Source organism: Centroberyx gerrardi, chromosome 5 (assembly GCF_048128805.1).
Source record: "Centroberyx gerrardi isolate f3 chromosome 5, fCenGer3.hap1.cur.20231027, whole genome shotgun sequence".
Classification (NCBI taxonomy): domain Eukaryota; kingdom Metazoa; phylum Chordata; class Actinopteri; order Beryciformes; family Berycidae; genus Centroberyx; species Centroberyx gerrardi.
The window spans coordinates 35,529,686-35,552,185 of record NC_136001.1 but is presented as its reverse complement, the minus strand read 5'-3'; the positions used below and the strand labels follow the sequence as shown (position 1 = coordinate 35,552,185).

General features: G+C 44.0%; 1 protein-coding gene across 1 annotated transcript in view; it reads left to right on the top strand.

The window, feature by feature from the left end:
* arhgef3 (Rho guanine nucleotide exchange factor (GEF) 3) overlaps positions 1 to 22,500 on the top strand; it is a 45,172-nt gene that overhangs the window by 3,947 nt on the left and 18,725 nt on the right. Inside the window, 2 exon segments of the mRNA XM_078283625.1 lie at positions 3,295 to 3,355; positions 13,236 to 13,298. Coding sequence (XP_078139751.1) covers positions 3,295 to 3,355; positions 13,236 to 13,298 — 124 coding nt within the window.

Sequence of the window (22,500 nt, the reverse complement as noted above, 5' to 3'; positions counted from 1 at the left end):
ACGTTTCCTGTTTGTTTGGAATCAACAGAAGAAGAAGAACTGGGTAGTTAGCATGAGCAGCGATAGCCGCCATGACTGAACAGACAGAGAGAAGAGAAACTCAAACTGCAGAGAATCCAAGCTCCGCCCACACTGTTTGATTGACAGGTGATCTGTGGGAGGAGCAGAGCAGAAACACCACAGTGAGGCTGAGGGACAAAGATGGAGACTGAAGAACAAAAACATGACAATCTCGAGGATTAAAACTTTAAATCCATTCTTTAAAATGTGAGGAAGTGAGGAAGGTTTCTGCAGAGAGAGAGAGAGAGAGAGAGAGAGAGAGAGAGAGAAAGAGAAAGACATTAAAAAGAGATGGGGGGAGTGGAGATAGAAGGAAAAGAGACTAAAAGGTAGAGCGAGAGAAAACAGCTAGATTGAGAAAGAGAGAGAGAAGCAGGAGCCAAACACACCTCTGTTCTGCATTACAACTGTGTGTGTGTGTGTGTGGGTGTGTGTGTGTGTGTGTGTGTGTGTGACTCATTCATTCCTGGGAGTTGCAGAGCTTTTTCCAACAACACACACCTCCCACCCTGGAAACACACACACACACACACACACACACACACATTAAAACACATAAACAGAGGGAGAACAGACTGCAGGGCCTTTTATAGCCAGAAATGCAGCCAGAGAAGAAGAAGAGCAGCCAGCCTCATTCTGATGCTCAGCAAGCTTTCAGAAGGTTTTGCTGCTGACAAAATCTCCAAAATCTCCCAAATCTCCAAAATCTGTGCTTCGTCCAATCAGCACTGGGAGAGGGAGGAGCTTAGAAGGCGTTGAAACTGAATGTAAACTGCATGGCGGACCGGAAAAGAAGCAACACAGTGGAGACAGAACGCCGATGCTGATGAACGGGCCCCGCCCTCCTGTTAGCATTTGTTAGCATTGCTAGTGCAAGTGAATGGGTTGAGAAACCGTTGATCTCATCGTCACAGTCCAACCTGTTCTGATGATAAACCAGTCCAGATCCTGTCCAGACCCGCAGCGTGTGTTGAGCTCCACCGGCTGCGGCCACACTGATCCGTCTGAAACGGACAGAATTATTGACGGATACATTTCTGTCCGTTGGGTTTTATGAACGTCAACATGGTGGAGGGGCAGAAATACAGCTTCTCTCATAACAGAGCTGCAAGTTAAATTCACTTGAACTAACCCTAACTAACTAAAACTAACTACTACTAGTTTCTTCTTTCTGGACATTTTCACAACACAACCTGTCAGCTCCGGCTCAGATTAAACTGTCTGTGTCTGTCATTTGATGGTGCGTTTGTTTAATGTGGCCCGGCATCCCGGGTGAGTGGAGTTTTCTGTTTTCGAGCACTGTGAACCGAGCCAGTAGTTTAAGCTCCTAAAACAGGTACAACCACCTGTACTGCTCTGTATTTATTTTCTTAGAACCGGAACGCGCGTTACGTCGTCAAATTCACCCCCGGGACGGCGTCCCGGTGCCCTCTAGAGGACATCTCACTAAGCGTTACCTGACTGACTGACTGACTGTCTGACTGTCTGACTGACTGACTGACTGTCTGTCTGACTGTCTGACTGACTGACTGACTGTCTGACTGACTGACTGACTGACTGTCTGACTGTCTGACTGACTGACTGACTGACTGACTGACTGACTGACTGTCTGACTGACTGACTGACTGACTGACTGACTGACTGACTGCCTGACTGTCTGACTGTCTGACTGACTGACTGACTGACTGACTGTCTGACTGACTGACTGACTGACTGTCTGACTGACTGCCTGACTGTCTGACTGACTGTCTGACTGACTGACTGTCTGACTGTCTGACTGTCTGACTGACTGACTGACTGACTGACTGACTGACTGACTGACTGACTGACTGACTGACTGACTGACCTGAATTTGCCGTGGGACAGTTGATTCACTATACCACACATTGATTCCTATTGATTCCTACAATATCTACACATTGATTGATACTGAGGTGTAGGGAGAAGAGCGGCTGGTAGAATATCAACAGAAAGGCCAGGCAATGTGTGTGTGTGTGTGTGTGTGTGTGTGTGTGTGTGTGTGTGTTGCCATGGTTGTTGGGGCTGTGAGGTCACTGAGCACAAAGGAAGGAAGCAGCTATGAGGAGGATGTGTCACTGTGTGTGTGTGTGTGTGTGTGTGTGTGTGTGTGTGTGTCTTTCCTGCTGGAGGTAAGGTGATGGAAGACAGGAAACAGAACACTGCTCCTCTCTCACTCTGTATCATCCATTCACTTCTCCCTCGATCTCCCATTCCCTTTCTCTTTCTCTCTCTCTCTCTCTCTCTCTCTCTTTCTCAGTCTTCCTCTCTCTTCCTCTAGTTTTGGTTTAAACTTAATTTAAAGGCAAATACAAACACACACACACACGTGACTAGGGTGTGTGTAATGTACTTGTGTGATGTTGTGAGATTGAATGTGGCTCATGACCTTTGACCTTTACCTCACATACCCCCCTCCCCCACCCCCCTCCTTTGGGTCAGTGTGTTTCCTGTCTCTCTCTTTACGCTCTCCAATAAAAGTAAGAAATAAACCTGAAAATAAACTCCAAGTAAAACAAATAAGATGAGGAAAGATTCCTCAGTTCATTCACAGGAGCTGAGCTGTAGTGAGCAGCAGCCGCCAGCAGGGGGAGCTGTGTCCACATGCTCACTGGGCTGTACTATTATATTGTAGTCACACAGGAATATTATATTATATTATATTATATTATATTATATTATATTATATTATATTATATTATTATAGAAAAAGTTCTAAAAAAATAAAAATCCACAAACACCAACCAAAATGATATGAAAGAAAGCCAAGAATGACTGGCAACTAAACAATGATGTAAAGATGCCAAAAGAAAACCAAAATCAAAACAGCAACAATACCAACATGCTAACATGCTAACATGCTAACATGCTACAGGTGCCTGCTGGTCCAAAAAGCTCTGTTATTTCTTCTGGTTCCAAAACTCAATCTGACAACTGCAATTTGATAAAAATGTCGCAATCTAAGTGGTAAACTAGTGACGAGGTTATTATGGGATGAGAGAGAGAGAGGGAGAGAGAGAGAGAGAGAGACAGTCAGGTGGGAGGAGAAGTGGAAAGGCTGAACGCTGCCTGATGAATTAATCTTCTTTCCTTCCCTCCCTCCTTCCCTTCCCCACTTCCCTCTTCTCCTCTTCACTCCTTCCTTCTATCCTTCCCTCCTTCCTTCCTTCTCTTTCTTCTCCTTTTTCCCTCCCTTCCCTCTCTCTTTCCCTCCAGGTGGAAGCAGCAGAAGAAGAAGTCTTCCTCTTCCTCAGCTGATGGATGGATGTTCAGAGCGGTGAGAACAACAAACAAACAAACTCTTATTATTATTCATGTGGATTTATTCTTTACTGTTTATTACTGCAGAACATGGACACAAATACCAACAACTTTTATTTATTTTGTTATCAAAATATTTAAATTAGCTAATATTTTATTTTAAAAAACCTTCAGCGGATAAACTGATGAACAAAAGAGTTGCTCATTTACACAGAGATCTGCCTTTTTTCTGATTTACAAAATATTTGTATAAATTATGTGTGTGAGTGTGTGTGTGTGTGGTGTGTCAGGGCCTTAAGAGTTTATGTACATTTCTGAGAGTAGCCTCTCTCTCTCTCTTTCTCTCTCTCTCTCTCTCTCTCTCTGTCTCTCTTTCTCTCTCTCTCTCTCTCTCTGTCTCTCTCTCACTGGTGTCTTGGTGTCTCCTGTAGCTCCTAATTATAGCGACGGCTTGTTTCCCGCGACAACCGTCACTTCCTGTTTGCCCAGCGGGAGCCGACTGGACACACACACACACACACACACACACACACACACACACACACACACACTGTGGTGGGATCCTGTTCCTGAGGGTCCACTCTGTCTGAACTGGGAGGGAAGGAGTGAGAGAGAGAGAGAGAGAGAGAGTTTCATGTGGTAAAGCTGACTGAGTCGTAGGTAGAAGAAGAGAAGAAGAAGAGTCTGGAAAGAGGAGAAACAGGAGAGAACGAGAGGAGGAGAAAAGAGAAGGAGAAGTGACACTTTATTCAACTTTGGACAACAGAAACCAGAGTGGAGGACAAAAAAAAGGAAGATATCAGAGGAGGAGAAGAAGAAGAAGACAGAAAACAGGAGGAGAAGAGGAGTCAGGAAAGAGGAGAAGGAGAAGTTTCAGAGCCTTGGACTGTGTTTGCAGAGGAGAGAGGGGGAGAAAAGAGAGGAGAAGTGACACCTGGAGAGAGTTGGTGGGACTTCTGACAAACAGGAGGAGAAGAAGAGGAGAAGAGACGAGAGAGGAGGAGAAGAGACGAGAGAGGAGGAAAGAAAAGGAGCAGAGAGCTGATGTGACTGTCGAGGAGGACAGAGGAGAAAAGAGGAGAAGCGATCAGACATTTTGGACTGTGACTGAGGAGGAGAAAAGAGAGGAGGAGGAGGAGGAGAAGGAGGAAGAGGAGGAGGAGGAGGAGTGGATGTGAGTCAGAAAAGAGGAGGAAGGATTCGACATTTGAAGTGTGTCTGAGGAGGAGAAAGGAGATCTGAATCCTCCTGATCCTGATGATGGGCTGCTGTCTGTTTGTTTACTACCGGGTGAGTAGTGTGTGTGTGTGTGTGTGTGTGTGTGTGTGTGTGTGTGTGTGTGTGTGTGTGTGTGTGTTAAAGGAGAACCCCCCCTCTGATCCTCTTCCTCTGTCAGATCTCATCAGTCTGTGATTATTATTATTATTTTGGTGAACCCACTTTCCCTCCGTCTGCCTCGTCTGTTTCTACTGCAGTTAGTGGTTTACTACGTTTCCCAGAATGCCTTTCAACACCTCCCAGAGAAGGAGCCTGAACTTGTTGCTTGATATCTGTGGGTTTTACATGCAGGAGGAGAGAATCCCCAACAAAAACATGTGTTCAAAGCACATGTGCTTTCTGGACACATGTTGGTTTTCACATGTGAACAATTTCTCTCATGTTGTATTCTGACGTCACGTGACAGTTTTTACTTCACATGTAAAAAAAATCCAATTTCTAGAAGTGTTTTTTTTTTTCACATGTGGACTTTTTCTTCACATTTTCACCTTCTCACCATTAGATCTGTCAATATTTGTTTCACATGCAAAGAGAAAATTCACAGGTGAAAATATCAATGGGAAATTTCACATGTTCATGTATGAAAACCAACATGTTTCCAAAAAGCACATGTGCTTTGAAGTCACATGTGGGTTTTCACATGTGACTTTTTTGTAGCAATAGCGATAGCAGAACGTTTTTCTAGTTGAGAAAAAGTCAGTCTCTCCCCTTACGTCTCTCTGCTGCATTGCATTCTGGTCTCTCTCCTGCTCCTGGAGGAACTGGTCTCTCTTCTTCTTCTTCTTCTTCTTCTTCTACGGTGGATTTCTCAGCAGATCGAGCTCTGGCAGTAGGAAGTGTAGAGCAGAGGTAAATTTAAAGGCTGCTGTAGTCCGCTTTCCCCCGATGGTTAGCGGTCCGTTAGCACAAATCGATATTAAAAATAACTAAAAGATCAAAATCCACAAAGCTGATGCTGCTGGATGGATTTTAGCCTCTGGAGAAATAAATCGTGGATATCTGTTCAACACAAGACTCGATTTTTGGCATTTTTAGAAAAGCCCGTTCATATTTTCCATTGGGATTTTTGGGCTGCACACCAAATGGCGGAGATGTTAATCTTAATACAAAATGACGACGTTGCTTACAGCCTCCGTCTTCCTCCTCGTCCCTTTAAAGAGCGTCTGGGAGCAGAAGTCGACATCATTTCTGTCCCCTTCCCCTCTGCCAGTGTGGGAGGTGACGTCATGTCAGCAATCTAAAAATCATACGGCTTTGATTTTGAAATATGTTGAGGTAAACATCAACACATCTCGTTTGGCTTAATTTCACAAAAATCTTTTCAGTATTATTTACACAAATGACAAAATTACTTACCGAACTACATTACCCAGCAGGCTTTTAGCCAGCTGGACACTGCAAAAAACGTCCATCTTAACAAGTCAGTTAGTCTCATGTTCAACCTTCAAATCTTATTTCTCTTAAAGCAAGAGACACATTCTGCAGTGAGGAGAGATAACTCCACTTGTTTCAGATCCTGCTCTACTATCACTTGATTCTACTAAGCTCTTGAAACAAATTGATTTGCATTGGAAACAAGTTATTATCTCATCCCATTGGCAGATTATTTCACTTATTAAGAAAATTAATATTTTAGGACTCAATAATAGACTAAGTCACTTTGCAGTGTGTTCCATCTCCTGCAGAAAGGGTTGCTGGATTTACATCTTGGTAAAACTGGACATTATGTGCGCGATCGTTATAACGATCAAACAACGCATTTATGATTGACAGGTGTCAATCGGCGTCGTGATTTATTATTTGCTCTTTCTTACTGTGTCAGATATACGGTCTGAAGGAGTTTCCAACAGGAAGTGTCACATGAACACCCGCTTCTGTCACATGATCATGTCGGAGAAATCAGGATTGTAGCTGCGGCAGGAACTGGTCGAGTTGTGACGTCATCGCTCTTCCCAACACTGCTGAACAGAGCGCAGAGTCGCACGTGAACGCAAGAAATTTCGAACAATAAAGTTGAAAATGAACCACAAGTACAAATTTAAAGACATGGATATTCCTTGATAACTATAGCGTTCAATTTCCTGTGGTGTTTACATTTGTAATCCCCAGAAATAGCCGAAGATCGCTTGCTAGCTAGGCTATCGCTAGCTCGATCGCTTGCTAGCTAGGCTATCGCTAGCTCGATCGCTAATGTTAGCCTATAAGGCTGGCAGTGTGCGTAAACAGTTAAGGAAACATTCTCCAATTTTCCGACCGTAAAGCACGGATGGCCGAGTTGTGGCGTATTCCCGACTCGGAGAAACGTCCGACCCGACGTCACTTGAATGCAGGGAAAGTCTTTTCTGGAAGTTTCTACACCTAAAATAACAGAAACGTGCAACTCTAAAAGCTCACGAGAGTCGAAGCTCAACTCAACAATTCTTTGTTTAGTTGCAGAAGACAGAAGACTTTGAAGGTCGATGGAAAATCACGTTAGCCACTTAGCTGCTAGCCAGAGTTAGTACAGAGCTGTAGAGCCAGAGAGCCGGCAGGTTACACAACATCCTGCTCACAACAAACTGAACAAACACACCACACATCCTGCTATTGTTGCACTGAGAGCCTGATCCCTGCATCCTCCTCTCCTCCTCTCCTCCTCTCTCTCCTCCTCTCTCTCCTCCTCTCTCCGCCTCTCTCTCCTCTCTCCTCTCTCTCCTCCTCTCTCTCCTCTCTCTCCTCCTCTCTCTCTCCTCCTCTCTCTCCTCTCTCCGCCTCTCTCTCCTCTCTCTCCTCCTCTCCTCTCTCCTCCTCTCTCTCCTCTCTCCTCCTCTCCTCTCTCCTCTCTCTCTCCTCCTCTCTCTCCTCTCTCTCCTCCTCTCTCTCTCCTCCTCTCTCTCCTCTCTCCTCCTCTCTCTCCTCTCTCCGCCTCTCTCTCCTCTCTCCTCCTCTCTCCTCTCTCTCCTCCTCTCTCTCTCCTCCTCTCTCTCCTCTCTCCTCCTCTCTCTCCTCCTCTCTCTCCTCTCTCTCCTCCTCTCTCTCTTCTCCTTCTCTCTCTTCTCCTCTCTCCTCCTCTCTCTTCTCCTTCTCTCTCTCCTCCTCTCTCCTCCTCTCTCTCTTCTCCTCCTCTCTCTCCTCTCTCTCCTCCTCTCCTCTCTCTCCTCCTCTCTCTCCTCCTCTCCTCTCCTCTCTCTCCTCCTCTCTCTCCTCTCTCTCCTCCTCTCTCTCCTCCTCTCCTCTCCTCTCTCTCCTCTCCTCCCCTCTTCTCCTCCCCTCCTCCTCTCCTCCTCTCTCTCCACCTCTCCTCTCTCTCCTCCTCTCCTCCTCTCTCTCCTCTTCTCCTCTCCTCTCTCTCCTCCTCTCTCTCCTCCTCTCTCCACCTCTCCTCTCCTCTCTCTCCTCATCTCTTCTCTCCTCCTCTCCTCTCTCCTCCTCTTGCATCCTCTCTCTCCTCTCCCCTCCTCTCCCCTCCTCTCCCCTCCTCTTCCTCTCCTCTCTTCTCCTCCTCCTCTCCTCTCACACTCTCTCTCTCTTTCTCTCACACTCATGCACTCAGTGACCTGGTAGATCAGGTGTGTGTGTGTGTGTGTGTGTGTGTGTAATTACTTCCTGTTTTTGTTGTCATGGCAGCACACAGGAAGTGTTTGTTCCTCCTCGGCGGCTGCACCTGTGGAGCCTCCCACCAGAATAAAGGTGGTTGCCGTTGTTACGGCAGAGGTTACCCAGCCCCGCGCTGCGCTGCCTTCCTATTGGCTCTGCTGCCCTCTGAGGTGTGGTGTTTCCATGGTAACCCTGCCTCAAGTCCAGAGCCTCAGTGTATCTGTGGAGCTGCGTGGGATTAGAACCGTCAACCCTGACAGTGTTGCTGCAACCTGCTGCCTGCTGGAGAACTGTTAGAAACAGATTGAAGAAGAATTTCCCTTAGTGGGACAATAAAGTTTGAATTGAATTGAAACTGAGCTAGCTGAGTCAGCTTGTTGTGGTGTGGCTGTAGATCCATTCAGTAACGTTCTCAGTAAAAGTGAATAGTGTGATAAGGTGGATTTGGTTACTGTGACACAGTAAACTGTCTTGTCTTTAGCCCTAGTCTCTACTCCAAAACACTCTGAGTTGTAGCTTGAGAAGAGTCAGCTCAGTTAACCTGAACAAACTGTTAGCTAGCTAACTAGCCGGCAAACACACTGATGTTAATGTGAACACGCTAACGCTAGCCGCTGCTAGATACGTTAGCTAGTGTGCTAATCAGATGTGTTAACAACAAGACAGTGATGTTAGCTGACCAGATGCTATGGTTAGCTAGCTAACAAGCTGACATTATCTAAACTAAATCAATCAGATGGATCAGTGATGAAATGATCAGTTCAGTCAGAAACAGACAGAAATTAACCGTCTGTTCAATTCTGTTGAGACAGAAACACAGTCAGCTGTTCACAGAGCTGAGGACCTCCAATATGGCCGCCAGAGGGGGGTGACACCACCTGGAAGCCTCTATTGAACCCCAACCTTTGCTCTACTCTCCTGTTAGCGTCTCATCACCTAAACCACCTGGATCACACAGAAAACATGCAAAGAATTGTGGGAAGCTGAATAACAACCTCAACAATAGCTTCTTCCTTGTTAAATTACCTTGGGCCAATGGCTAAGTAGGTTTCTATGGTGACCGTGGCGATTAGCGTTTCTGTGGCCCTATTGGCCGAGCTGCCCCGAGGCGTGAACTGGCTGACCCTCTGTTGCCGGGCAGAGGGAAGGTTCCTGCGTTTCTACTGAGAAAATAAAACACAGAAACAACTTCTCTGGATTCAACATACAGAAACAAATTAATTAAGAAATGACTAAAAAACAGTTTTTCTGTTTCTTTATGATGTAATTTCTTATGCAGTGGGAGCGTTGTGTGTTTATCTGTTTCATGCTGGTTCTAAAATGTTGAGTCTGGAAAACTGCTAAACAAACTGACTGATGAGTTTATTACAAAACCCATGATGGAAAGATGGATAGATTAGATTAGACTAGACTAGACTAGACTAGACTAGACAAGAATAGACTAGATTAGACTAGACTAGACTAGACAAAATAGACTAGATTAGATTAGACTAGACTAGACAAGAATAGACTAGATTAGACTAGACTAGACTAGACAAAATAGACTAGATTAGATTAGACTAGACTAGACAAGAATAGACTAGATTAGACTAGACTAGACTAGACAAAATAGACTAGATTAGATTAGACTAGACTAGAATAGACAAGAATAGACTAGATTAGACTAGACTAGACTAGACAAAATAGACTAGATTAGATTAGACTAGAATAGACAAGAATAGACTAGATTAGACTAGACTAGACAAAATAGACTAGATTAGATTAGACTAGACTAGACTAGACAAGAATAGACTAGATTAGACTAGACTAGACTAGACAAAATAGACTAGATTAGATTAGACTAGACTAGAATAGACTAGATGGAACTTTATTGATCCCTGTGGGGAGATTGTGTCATAAAAATATGCGAATGAAAAAAATTGAAACATTTCTGATTTTACTGCATATGTGCAAAAGGCAGAACATGCTGAGACGATGAACATGAAAGGAAAATCTGAATAAATGAAACATACAGATCTGTGCAACATATATCAAATGAGAGAATAGGAAAAAATATGTGAAATAATTTCACTGTAGCTCCATTAGTTTTTGATAATTTGACAATCAAGTGCAGTACCAACAGTATTTTTGCAGGGAGATGAGATCAAATTTGAATTCATTTTTTAGATTAGAACTATATTACATTATATTATATTATATTATACAATATTATATTATATTATATTATATTAGATGAAACTTGATTTCCCAGTGAGGAAACTGGGTCACAATATAAATAAGAATCCAGTAAATTGGGGATATATGAACATACACAACCATCAATACCAACACTCAGACGTATTAAGTAGAATCTATTAATTAAAATATGTAAAACGTCTGAATTCCAGTAATAACAGGATGAAAAACAGCAGCAGAACTTAACCTAACCCTGACACACAAAACAATCATAAAATCATATCAATTCATATGTATATCATATGTAAAATAATTACAGCATATATACAGGATGTGCAAAAATGTGCCGATTTTCATATTGTCATGTGTACAGGTCCATACATGTGAACAGAAAGTGTCTCGGTGTGTGTGTGTGTGTGTGTGTGTGTGTGTACTGAGCTGTGTGTTGGAGGTTAGGTCTGATTGAAACAACAAAGGCTTTCCAGAGATGAAAATCAAACACACCTCCCAGTTTTCTGTATTCTCCTGCTTTAATCTCTCTCTCTCTCTCTCTCTCTCTGTCTCTCTCTCTCTCTCTCTCTCTCTCTCTCTCTCTCTCTTTCTCTCTCTCTCTCTCTGTCTCTCTCTCTCTCTCTTTCTCTCTCTCCCTCTCTCTCTCTCTCTCTCTCTGTTAGGATACAGTGTTGCCAAAGCAGTCTGGACTCTATAGAGTCACACAGTGTGTCATGTTATACATTACAGAAACATAGAAAAGGAAATTTAAGATGCAATATTATAGATTAATAAAATAGCAAGTCATAGTAACAAAATGGTTAAAAAAATAAAATAAAATGATATATATATATGTATATGAAATAATATATATATTTTTTAATAATAATAAGAATAACAAAATGGTGATCTATATCATATGTCATTTACAGAGTCATACATATTTACAGTCATTAGCTCTACGTAAAACTGAAACATTTTCCAGCTGTAAACATGGAGTCTTCTTCCTCTCAGAGGATCACAGACTGTTTATGAGAATCAGACAGTAAAGAAAAACCTTCTTTATGGTTTCACATTTTGTAAAGAATATTTTTCTTATGGTTTCATATTTTGGGCGACGAATTAAAAAATGAGTTTCATCTTCAATGAGGTTCAGAGACGCTGCCTGCAGAGCCTCTGAGTAACTGTGTTATTCTAGAGTTGTTCATGCTACTTTTACATTTCTCAGTATTTGAATCGTTCCATTTGAATTTAGGTTTTAAAGGGTATCATTTTTCTAGTGTTACAGAGCTTTCCATCTTTTCTATTTGTTTGAAATATAGCTCTGTCTGACAGTGGTCAGACAGAGGGAGCTGTGGTCTGACTGTAAACACACTGATGCAGTTTGGATCAGTCTGTTATACTGTAGTCCACCACACTGCATCCTGGTTTGGAATAATAAGTAAATCGTCCCGGAGAGTCTCCCCTGGTCCGGACGTTAACGATGTAGAGTCCCAAGCCTTTACGAATATGTAACGTCTGTTTACCATTTTTGTTAACTATGTTATCATAGCTGTTTCTCTGAGTAATAGTCGGTGATAGTTGTGCCTGTGTGTCTTCACAGGTTAAGTTCCCCCATCTTCTATCGATAAAATCAGTTTCTCTTCCGGTTCTGTTATTCAGGTCATAAGACATAAGACATTCCCTTCAGTCTGAAAATATGAGACCTCAGTCTGTAAAGTGGAGGAACATTCCTCTTGGAAACAGGAGTCACATGGTGGCATGTAAACAACACAAAGGTTTAGGGGTGAAGACTGAAAAATACATTTGATCTCAAGCCAGATAGATGAGTTTCCTCTTTTTACTGCTTTTGTTATATTTTTATACTCCTCTTTGTACCATATTAGTACCACCAGAGTCCACTCTCTCTACCTCTCTCTCTCTCTCTCTCCCTCTCCCTCTCTGTCTCTCTCTCACTCTCTCTCTCTCTGTCTCTCTCTCTCTCTCTCTCTCTCTCTCTGTCTCTATCTGTCTCTCTCTCTCTCTATCTGTCTCTCTCTCTGTCTATCTGTCTCTTTCTCTCTGTCTCTCTCTCTCTCTCTCTCTCTGTCTATCTCTCTCTCTCTCTCTCTCTGTCTCTCTCTCTCTCTCTCTCTCTGTCTCTCTCTCTCTGTCTATCTCTCTCTCTCTCTCTCTCTGTCTCTCTCTCTCTCTCTCACTCTCTCCCTCTCCCTCTCTGTCTCTCTCTCTCTCTCTCTCTCTCACTCTCTCTCTCACTCTCTCTCTCTGTCTCTCTCACTCTCTCTCTCTCACTCTCTCTCTCTGTCTCTCACTCTCGCTCTCTCTGTCTCTCTCTCTCTGTCTCTCTGTCTCTCCCTCTCTGTCTCTCTCTCACTCTCTCTCTCACTCTCTCTCTCACTCTCTCTCTCTGTCTCTCTCTCTGTCTCTCTCTCTCTCTCTCCCTCTCTGTCTCTCTCTCTCTCTCTCTCTCTGTCTCTCTCTCTCTCTCTCCCTCTCCCTCTCTGTCTCTCTCACTCTCTCTCTCTCTCTCTCTCTCTGATATTTTGTGATATATTTTTCTCACTTACCTTTCTGGTTTTCATTTACTCCTTTGTAAAGCGTTTTGTAATTATTTAAAAAAGCGTTATACAAATAAAGATTTTTATTATTATGATTATAGTAATTTTAGTAGTATAGTAGTAGTCAACAAAATTTTTTTTCGAATGTTAGTTTGTCAGCAGGTAATTTATTTAGTGTTGAATATCAGTAATGGAAGTTTACACTGACTTGGTGTTTAAAGAGTCAGAGTGTTTCCATCCGTCAGCTTTAATTCACATCTGCACACCCAACTCTCCATCTAACGTGTGTGTGTGTGTGTGTGTGTGTGTGTGTTGCAGAAGAAGAGGAAGCAGGCCAGTCGAGATGCAGACTCCCTCAGCCTCTGCAGTCTGGACATCAGTGTAAGTTCAGCTCCTCTAAACTGACTCTGCTGCCTCTCTGTCCCACAGCAGAACAGGACTCTGACGGTTTCTACCTGGAGGGGAAAGTAAAGTCCTGTTCAGGCTGTTAGTTTTCAGGACAAAGGATTGTTCACACAGGACTGACACAGCACAACAAAAAGAAATCAGTAAAGCTCGTCAAAGCTCGTCTGCTTTTTGGACACGTGTTGGTTTTCATGTTGGTGACGTGAAATCTGTCTTTTCCCATGTGAACGTTACATTTTCACCGGTGAATTGCAGGTGAAATTCAGTTTTCACATATAAACCAAATATAGTCACATGTACCGGCAGGGGAAAAAAAATACACTTTTCACATATATGAATTTATATTTTCCCGTCTGAAGTAAAAACTGTCACATGTGATGTCAGAATACAACGTGAAAAAAATTGGTTCTTATATGAAAACGTGTCCAAAAAGCACATGTGCTTTGAATTCACATGTGGGTTTTCACATGAGACTTTCTTGTAAGGGTTAGTTGGTAAACTACAGAAAATGTCTGATAGGTTATTCTACTCTCCAGGTAACTAACCGTCATTAGAGTCTGATTCTATTCTAAACATCTAGCTAGCTGCTAAGCTGTATATTTACATTACATTACTGTGTATTAGCCTGTCTGTCTGCTCTGCTTCAGAGAACATCATTAGTGCTGGTTTGAGTGGAGAGTTTTAGTGTCCTGTGGTGCAAATGCTGCCTATTTCACTACTATTGGTTTCAATTGAGAGAATTAGTGTCCCATGGCCTAGATTCTGTTTCAAGGGAACTGCATTAGTATTGGTTTCAATGGGGCGTTTTAGTGTCCCTGTAGTCTAAATGCTGTTTCTGGGAATTTAATTATTCTGGGTTTCAGTGGAGAGTTTTAGTGTCCCTGTAGTCTAAATGCTGTTTCTGGGAATTTAATTATTCTGGGTTTCAGTGGAGAGTTTTAGTGTCCTGTGGTCTAATGCAGCTTCAGAGTCTTTCTTAGAAGCACGTTGGTGCTCCTTTGTCTCACCTGCACAATTTGTACTTCCTCTCTTTCTTTCAACTGCTATCATTTATATAAACAAACACACACACACACACACACACACACACACACACACACACACATCTAGAAAGATCTGTGGATGCAGCGTTGATTGACAGGTGAGGGAGCAGAGGGTGGAGCAGGAAGGGAGAGGGCAGCAGGTATTTTTGTCCCTCTGAATACAATGTGAAGTGAGGAAGTGAGTAGTGTGTGTGTGTGTGTGTGTGTGTGTGTGTGTGTGTGTGTGTGGCACATGCTCTTTTCAACACCCTGTAATACTACAACATACTACAGATTATTAGGATAATACTACAGATAACGCCTTGGCTTCAAACATGGGTTTTCAGGTATGAAATGTAACTACAGATTATTGTGTATAGTGTGTAAATATGAGACTATAGAACAGTTTGCACTTATTCACATTCACTTCATCAATCAATCAATGTATGAATACAAAACACAATAATTACAATTGTTCACATTCAATTACTCAAACAGTTCAGTTTAGTGTGCAGCTCCATGGCACAAAGCTCATTCAGAAATATGGATAATTAAGGTATTATTATTATTTTATTCACATACAATTTTCCAAACAGCTGCACTGAGCATCCAGTTCGCTTCTATCAGCGCCGTTTCTACCTTTTTAAAGGCCCTATGCAAAATTTCACTTCGCCCAAACTGAATATCTGGATTGACTGTCCAATCATATCATAACTGTGGTGAGTTCAGCAGCCAGCAGCGTCGGCACGCATCACACCAAGGCACTGACCGAAGTTCAACATCACTTTAAGGGCCCCTGGGTGCCCCCGCCCCTCATGCTGGGAACCCTCTCCGTATCCAGTTAATGTTTCTGTATTTTTAGCCGCCTGCCTCACTACCAGCGGCCCGTTCCTCCCCGGGCGTTTCCCTCGCCGCCGCGTTTAACTCTGAACAGGAAGTCCGACCGTCTGTCTCATCCTGACGAAGCAGCGCTCAGATCAGCTGCTGGGAGGAACCGCAGCGCTCGACGCCATTGTTTCTTTACCTTTAGTCGGCATGGCTGAGTGACTCATCGTGTGTCATGTTAGAGACTGTTGCACAGAGGTGTGACCGAGTCAGCTTTACTCGAGTCCCAAGTCAGTCTCAAGTCTTGAGGCACAAGTCTCAGGTCAAGTCCCAAGTCTTAATGTAAATTACCAAATCAAGTCACAGTCAAGTCCAAGTCATTAATGTCAAGTCTCAAGTCTAAATGTAGAACAGCAAGTCAAGTCAGAACAAATCAAGATTCCAGTATCAATTTAATATCTTAAAGAAAACTAAATATCTAGGACTTTTCAATGCCATATGGTTTTAATAGGATAAAAACTTGGTAAGAGCATCATGAGTTTGATTTCTATAATCAGTTTCAACTTCAATAAATTCAATCATTCCATACAAATTCAGAAAACAGAATTTAAATTCAGTCGTCCGCTGGAACAAATCTCATCACTTTCAATCTAAGTCATTTACACAAACACAAGATCTCAAGTCAAGACTTTAGAAACCTTTTCAAGTCATCAAAGTACAAGTCAGAGTCAAGTCCCAAGTCACCAGAACCCAAGTCAAGTCAAGTCTCAAGTCTTCTCTTCATGCATCAAGTCAAGTCTCAAGCAATTACAATTGGGACTCGAGTCCAAGTCATGTGACTCGAGTCCAAGTCATGTGACTCGAGTCCCCTCCTCTGCTATTGTTTTCACTGTTAGTCCGCTGAGCCTGGAGACATTTTGGTGTCAGTCAGCAGGAACTACAGTACTGTGCAAAAGTCAGAGACCCTTTCGTTTATTTAATTTCCAGTCAATCAGCCATTCGGCATAGATTGTTTATTTTTTGGTGTCAAACAATAACGCAGGAAACATTTTTAACAGAAAATTACACAAAAGCCTCCGACACTAAGTATAATATAAAATCTATCAGTTTTTAATTTGTCCACTCTTTACTGCCCCTTTAACTCTTCCATCCTTCCGATCTTCAAACCAACAGAAGTTGTTCCCGGTGTGTCTGACCTGTCCGGGCACACGACACGTCAGAAGCAACACAACACTCACACCAACGACCCAAACACCTCCGCTGCCTTCACACGTCTGCCTCATGTGCAGCTAAAATGGCTAAAGGCGATATTCTGATGAGATTAGATAGAACACAACACACTTGCATAAGGAAGGTGAAAGTCAAAGGAAAATAAGGAGTTTCCAAAACTGGAGTTAAAAACTACCGTAAATCCTCTAATAGTGGCCTGTAGTCAATTAAAAGCCGGGTCTCCGATAATGGCCGGGGCCGTCGTCGACACGAACAAATAAAGGCCGGCCTCAAATACAGGCCGGGGGAAAAACAAAGGAAACAAGACTAGGTCAAAACCAGTATAAGGCTGCACCGTGTCCGTCTCCTCTCTCCACCGCTGTCCTCTCCACCGCGCTCCTGGTCGGCCGGATCACCGGGAACACATCGGCGCCCAGGTTCAGTTAGCTTCAGTTAGCTTCAGTTAGCTTCAGCTTACATGCAAACAACGGTGGATACCGGTAAACTCCTGGTGCCTGTTTGTAACTGTAGTTTGTAACTGTAGTTTGTAACTGTAGTTTGTAACTGTAGTTTGTAGTAACGTACAAGTGCCACAAGACGGCTCGGCCGGCGGAAGTCTCTGGAGCGTGCCGTCGTCGATTACCGTAATTATCGTAATGCATTGCAGTAACAAAAAAACGTCTACCTAACGTACCGTAACAGAAGCAGATCAGAAAACAAGGAGGCTTTGTACTAAAATAGGAGCAAATATACTTATCAAACAGAGGGAATTAGAAATAAAGGCCTGTCTCTAATATAAGCCTGCTTCCAATAAAGGCCTGGTACCCTCTGCAGTTGAGGTAAATAAAGGCCCGGGCCAATATTAGAGGAATTACGGTATTGCAAGATAAAGAGAAAATGGGACTCCAAACAGCCGCATGACCCAGAGCAGCGAAACTCTCAGCATCAGACGGACAGAACTCAAAGCTTTCATCTTCAGAGAGAGGCTCCACTCTCGGTGACTGTTGTCTGGATCAGTAGGTTTCCATTGTTTCTCTATGGGCGTCACACACCCAACTGCTCCATTTACACACAATGCCGCTGATTCAGAGCGAGGCAGCTATTCTGAGCTCAGCATGGAGGAGTGTGTGTTTCCTGTGAGGTCAGAGGTCAGAGGTCAGAGGTCAGCGTTCATCACCACACCGGTGCCAGAACAGACATCACAGCTTCAAACAGAGATCCAAAATGATTTTAAAAAGACAGAACTATAAACAAAGTTACTCTGAATTCTAATTAACCACAGCTAATCCAGTGGGCACATGAGTGGAAGCTGTGTGTGTGTGTGTGTGTGTGTGTGTTTGGGTACAGTAGCAGACACGTGCTAGCTTGGCATGTGGTAAGCCGAGAGAGAGAGAGAGAGAGAGAGAGAGACTATTTGGCTTGATAGAATGATATTGCTCAAGGCCACACACACACACACACACACACTAATTGGCTGGAAATCTACTAGAAAACCAGGACAGGGCTTGGCTGGCCACAGGCTATTGTTTCTCTATTTCTCTCTCTCTCTCTCTCTCTCTCTCACTAATTAGAGTTCAGATTGTCATTGACTGATGTTGGCGTGGCCGATAAATTCCCAGCACCAGCAGTAGCTCCAGTATTGGTCCAGTAGTTCCAGTATCAGGTCCAGTAGCTCCAGTATTGGTCCAGTAGCTCCAGTATCGGGTCCAGTAGCTCCAGTATTGGTCCAGTAGCTCCAGTATCGGGTCCAGTAGCTCCAGTATTGGTCCAGTAGCTCCAGTATCGGGTCCAGTAGCTCCAGTATTGGTCCAGTGGCTCCAGTATCGGGTCCAGTAGCTCCAGTATCGGGTTCAGTGGCTCCAGTATCGGGTTCAGTGGCTCCAGTATCGGGTCCAGTAGCTCCAGTATCGGGTTCAGTGGCTCCAGTATCGGGTCCAGTAGCTCCAGTATCGGTCCAGTAGCTCCAGTATCGGGTTCAGTAGCTCCAGTATCGGTCCAGTAGCTCCAGTATCAGGTCCAGTAGCTCCAGTATCGGTCCAGTAGCTCCAGTATAAGGTCCAGTAGCTCCAGTATCGATCCAGTAGCTCCAGTATCGGGTTCAGTGGCTCCAGTATCGGGTTCAGTGGCTCCAGTATCGGGTTCAGTAGCTCCAGTGTTGGTCCAGTAGCTCCAGTATAAGGTCCAGTAGCTCCAGTATCGGGTCCAGTAGCTCCAGTGTTGGTCCAGTAGCTCCAGTATCAGGTTCAGTGGCTTCAGTATCGGGTCCAGTAGCTCCAGTGTTGGTCCAGTAGCTCCAGTGTTGGTCCAGTAGCTCCAGTATCGGGTCCAGTAGCTCCAGTGTTGGTCCAGTAGCTCCAGTATCAGGTTCAGTGGCTTCAGTATCGGGTCCAGTAGCTCCAGTGTTGGTCCAGTAGCTCCAGTATCAGGTCCAGTAGCTCCAGTGTTGGTCCAGTAGCTCCAGTATAAGGTCCAGTAGCTCCAGTATAAGGTCCAGTAGCTCCAGTATCAGGTCCAGTAGCTCCAGTATCGGTCCAGTAGCTCCAGTATAAGGTCCAGTAGCTCCAGTATCAGGTCCAGTAGCTCCAGTATCGGTCCAGTAGCTCCAGTATAAGGTCCAGTAGCTCCAGTATCAGGTCCAGTAGCTCCAGTATAGGTCCAGCACCTCCAGTATCAGGTCCAGTAGCTCCAGTATCGGTCCAGTAGCTCCAGTATCGGTCCAGTAGCTCCAGTATCAGGTTCAGTGGCTCCAGTATCAGGTCCAGTAGCTCCAGTATAGGTCCAGCACCTCCAGTATCAGGTCCAGTAGCTCCAGTATCGGTCCAGCACCTCCAGTATCGGTCCAGTAGCTCCAGTATCGGTCCAGCAGCTCCAGTATCAGGTCCAGTAGCTCCAGTATCTCCTTAATGCAAACAGCCCGTTCCTCCAAACAGCGAATCATGTGGCAGCAACTCAGTACAGCATGCGGACACGGTGAAGTGGTTTAGTGGTTTAGACCAAACGTTAGAATGGGCGAGCAGCGGAGGATGAGACGGACAGCAGACAGAGCGGTGTGTGGAGCAGTGCAGTGTGAAATCCATGTCATGTAAACAACCTGCTCATCAGGTGCTCTTCTTCTTCTTCTTCATCACTAACCTGAACCCGGCATGAGTCTATTCTGGAGCAAAGTGACTAAATATGTTGTGTTTGGGGTGAAAACAGAGGGGAAACAGATTGTGATTCTTTTGTTTTCTATCAGGAAAACTGGAGTAGGTAAAAAATTAGAGAGAACTAGGTGAAAAAAGTCATCCTGCCTTTATATTGACTTCACAGATACAACATACTGTATTTCATACATCACAGCAGCAACAAACCTGAGAGACAAACAAAGGAACAAAGCATTACTTTACTGTGACATCACGTCTGTCATTTCTGCTTTACTGCACAGTGGAGTCAGACAGGAAAGATAGGAGAGAGAGTTAAAGACGTACAGATTCAAACCCACAACACCAGCAGCACGTTGCGGGCCTCCGGCTGCGCTGTGACCTGCTTTCACAAAGCAGGTCAGCAGCAGCGGAGTGAACTATTACTGTTGATCCTCTTTCCACAGGCTGACCGTGTCTTTTAATAAGAAGAAGAATAATAATGTGATCCTCTCATGATCCCTGTAGGGAAATCTTCTTTTCTCTCAGAGTCAGAGGTCAGAGGTCAGGGTCTGGAGCTGGTAGGGATTCAGTGTCTTGCTCAGAGACACTTCAGCAGGGGGGGTTTTTGAACCTGGCGTCTCTAACCAACTGGCTTCTTTATTTTATAGCACTTTGAAACTTTGTTAAAGGTGCTACGTGTATCATTTTACCATCGATAAATCATTACCATATTAATTTAGAGACATTAGTATAATTACGGTAAACAGCCTCTAGTTTGGAGGGAAATCTGCTGGATCGCTTTACGGCACAAAACAGGAAGAGGGCGAGACTGCAGCAGCACATTCAGTTACAGACAACAACAAGGAAGTCAGTTCAGAAGGAGTAATAGATCATCCAGAAAAGTAAGGAAGGAGGAGGAAGAGAATAAAAAGAGGGGAGGAGAGAGAGAGAGGAATCGCTCCTAAGACAACGGCTTAAATCAAAGCCTGGACAGTTCCCATGACAACAACAGATCTGTCTGTCGTTTTTTCACCGTTCTCCTGTTCTGCTGCAGAGAGTGAAGGTGAGCAGCTTTATGTCTTCCTCTCAGTGTTCAGAACAGCAGAAAGGAAAACACTGTGAATGTGACGAGGCACTCAGGTTCAGATCCCACCTGCTTCTTGGGGTTTATATAAATATAATATGTATTTTTTAATAGCACCTTTCAAAATCTCCTTCATCTGATGAAACCTTTAAAACCTCAGAAAGTGCTGCTGGTCAAGCTGAAAACAAGGCGGTTTGGAGATTTTGGAGCAGGTTTTTAGCCGACAGTGCTGATCTGTTGTGTTAAAGTGTGTGTGGACTAAAGTGAATGTGCAGGACTTAAGTGTGTGTGCAGGACTAAAGTGTGTGTGGACTAAAGTGTATGTGCAGGACTAAAGTGTGTGTGCAGGACTAAAGTGTGTGTGGACTAAAGTGAATGTGCAGGACTTAAGTGTATGTGCAGGACTTAAGTGTATGTGCAGGACTAAAGTGTATGTGCAGGACTTAAGTGTATGTGCAGGACTAAAGTGTATGTGCAGGACTAAAGTGTATGTGCAGGACTAAAGTGTGTGTGCAGGACTTAAGTGTATGTGCAGGACTAAAGTGTATGTGCAGGACTAAAGTGTGTGTGCAGGACTAAAGTGTATGTACCGGACTAAAGTGTATGTACAGGACTTAAGTGTATGTGCAGGACTAAAGTGTATGTGCAGGACTTAAGTGAATGTGCAGGACTAAAGTGTATGTGCAGGACTAAAGTGTGTGTGCAGGACTAAAGTGTATGTACCGGACTAAAGTGTATGTACAGGACTTAAGTGTATGTGCAGGACTAAAGTGTGTGTGCAGGACTTAAGTGTATGTGCAGGACTTAAGTGTATGTGCAGGACTAAAGTGTATGTGCAGGACTAAAGTGTATGTGCAGGACTAAAGTGTGTGTGCAGGACTTAAGTGTATGTGCAGGACTTAAGTGAATGTGCAGGACTAAAGTGTATGTGCAGGACTTAAGTGAATGTGCAGGACTAAAGTGTATGTGCAGGACTAAAGTGTGTGTGCAGGACTAAAGTGTATGTGCAGGACTAAAGTGTATGTGCAGGACTTAAGTGAATGTGCAGGACTAAAGTGTATGTGCAGGACTAAAGTGTGTGTGCAGGACTTAAGTGTATGTGCAGGACGTAAGTGTATGTGCAGGACTAAAGTGTGTGTGCAGGACTAAAGTGTGCGTGCAGGACTAAAGTGTGCGTGCAGGACTTAAGTGTATGTGCAGGACTAAAGTGTGCGTGCAGGACTAAAGTGTGCGTGCAGGACTAAAGTGTGCGTGCAGGACGTAAGTGTATGTGCAGGACTAAAGTGTGCGTGCAGGACTTAAGTGTATGTGCAGGACTTAAGTGTATGTGCAGGACTAAAGTGTGTGTGCAGGACTTAAGTGTATATGCAGGACTTAAGTGTATGTGCAGGACTAAAGTGTGTGTGCAGGACTAAAGTGTATGTGCAGGACGAAAGTGTGCGTGCAGGACTAAAGTGTGCGTGCAGGACGAAAGTGTGTGTGCAGGACTAAAGTGTGTGTGCAGGACTAAAGTGTATGTGCAGGACTTAAGTGTATGTGCAGGACTAAAGTGTATGTGCAGGACTTAAGTGTATGTGCAGGACTAAAGTGTATGTGCAGGACTAAAGTGTATGTGCAGGACTTAAGTGTATGTGCAGGACTAAAGTGTATGTGCAGGACTAAAGTGTGCGTGCAGGACTTAAGTGTATGTGCAGGACTAAAGTGTATGTGCAGGACTTAAGTGTGCGTGCAGGACTTAAGTGTATGTGCAGGACTAAAGTGTGTGTGCAGGACTTAAGTGTATGTGCAGGACTTAAGTGTATGTGCAGGACTAAAGTGTATGTGCAGGACTAAAGTGTGTGTGCAGGACTAAAGTGTATGTGCAGGACGAAAGTGTGCGTGCAGGACTAAAGTGTGTGTGCAGGACGAAAGTGTGT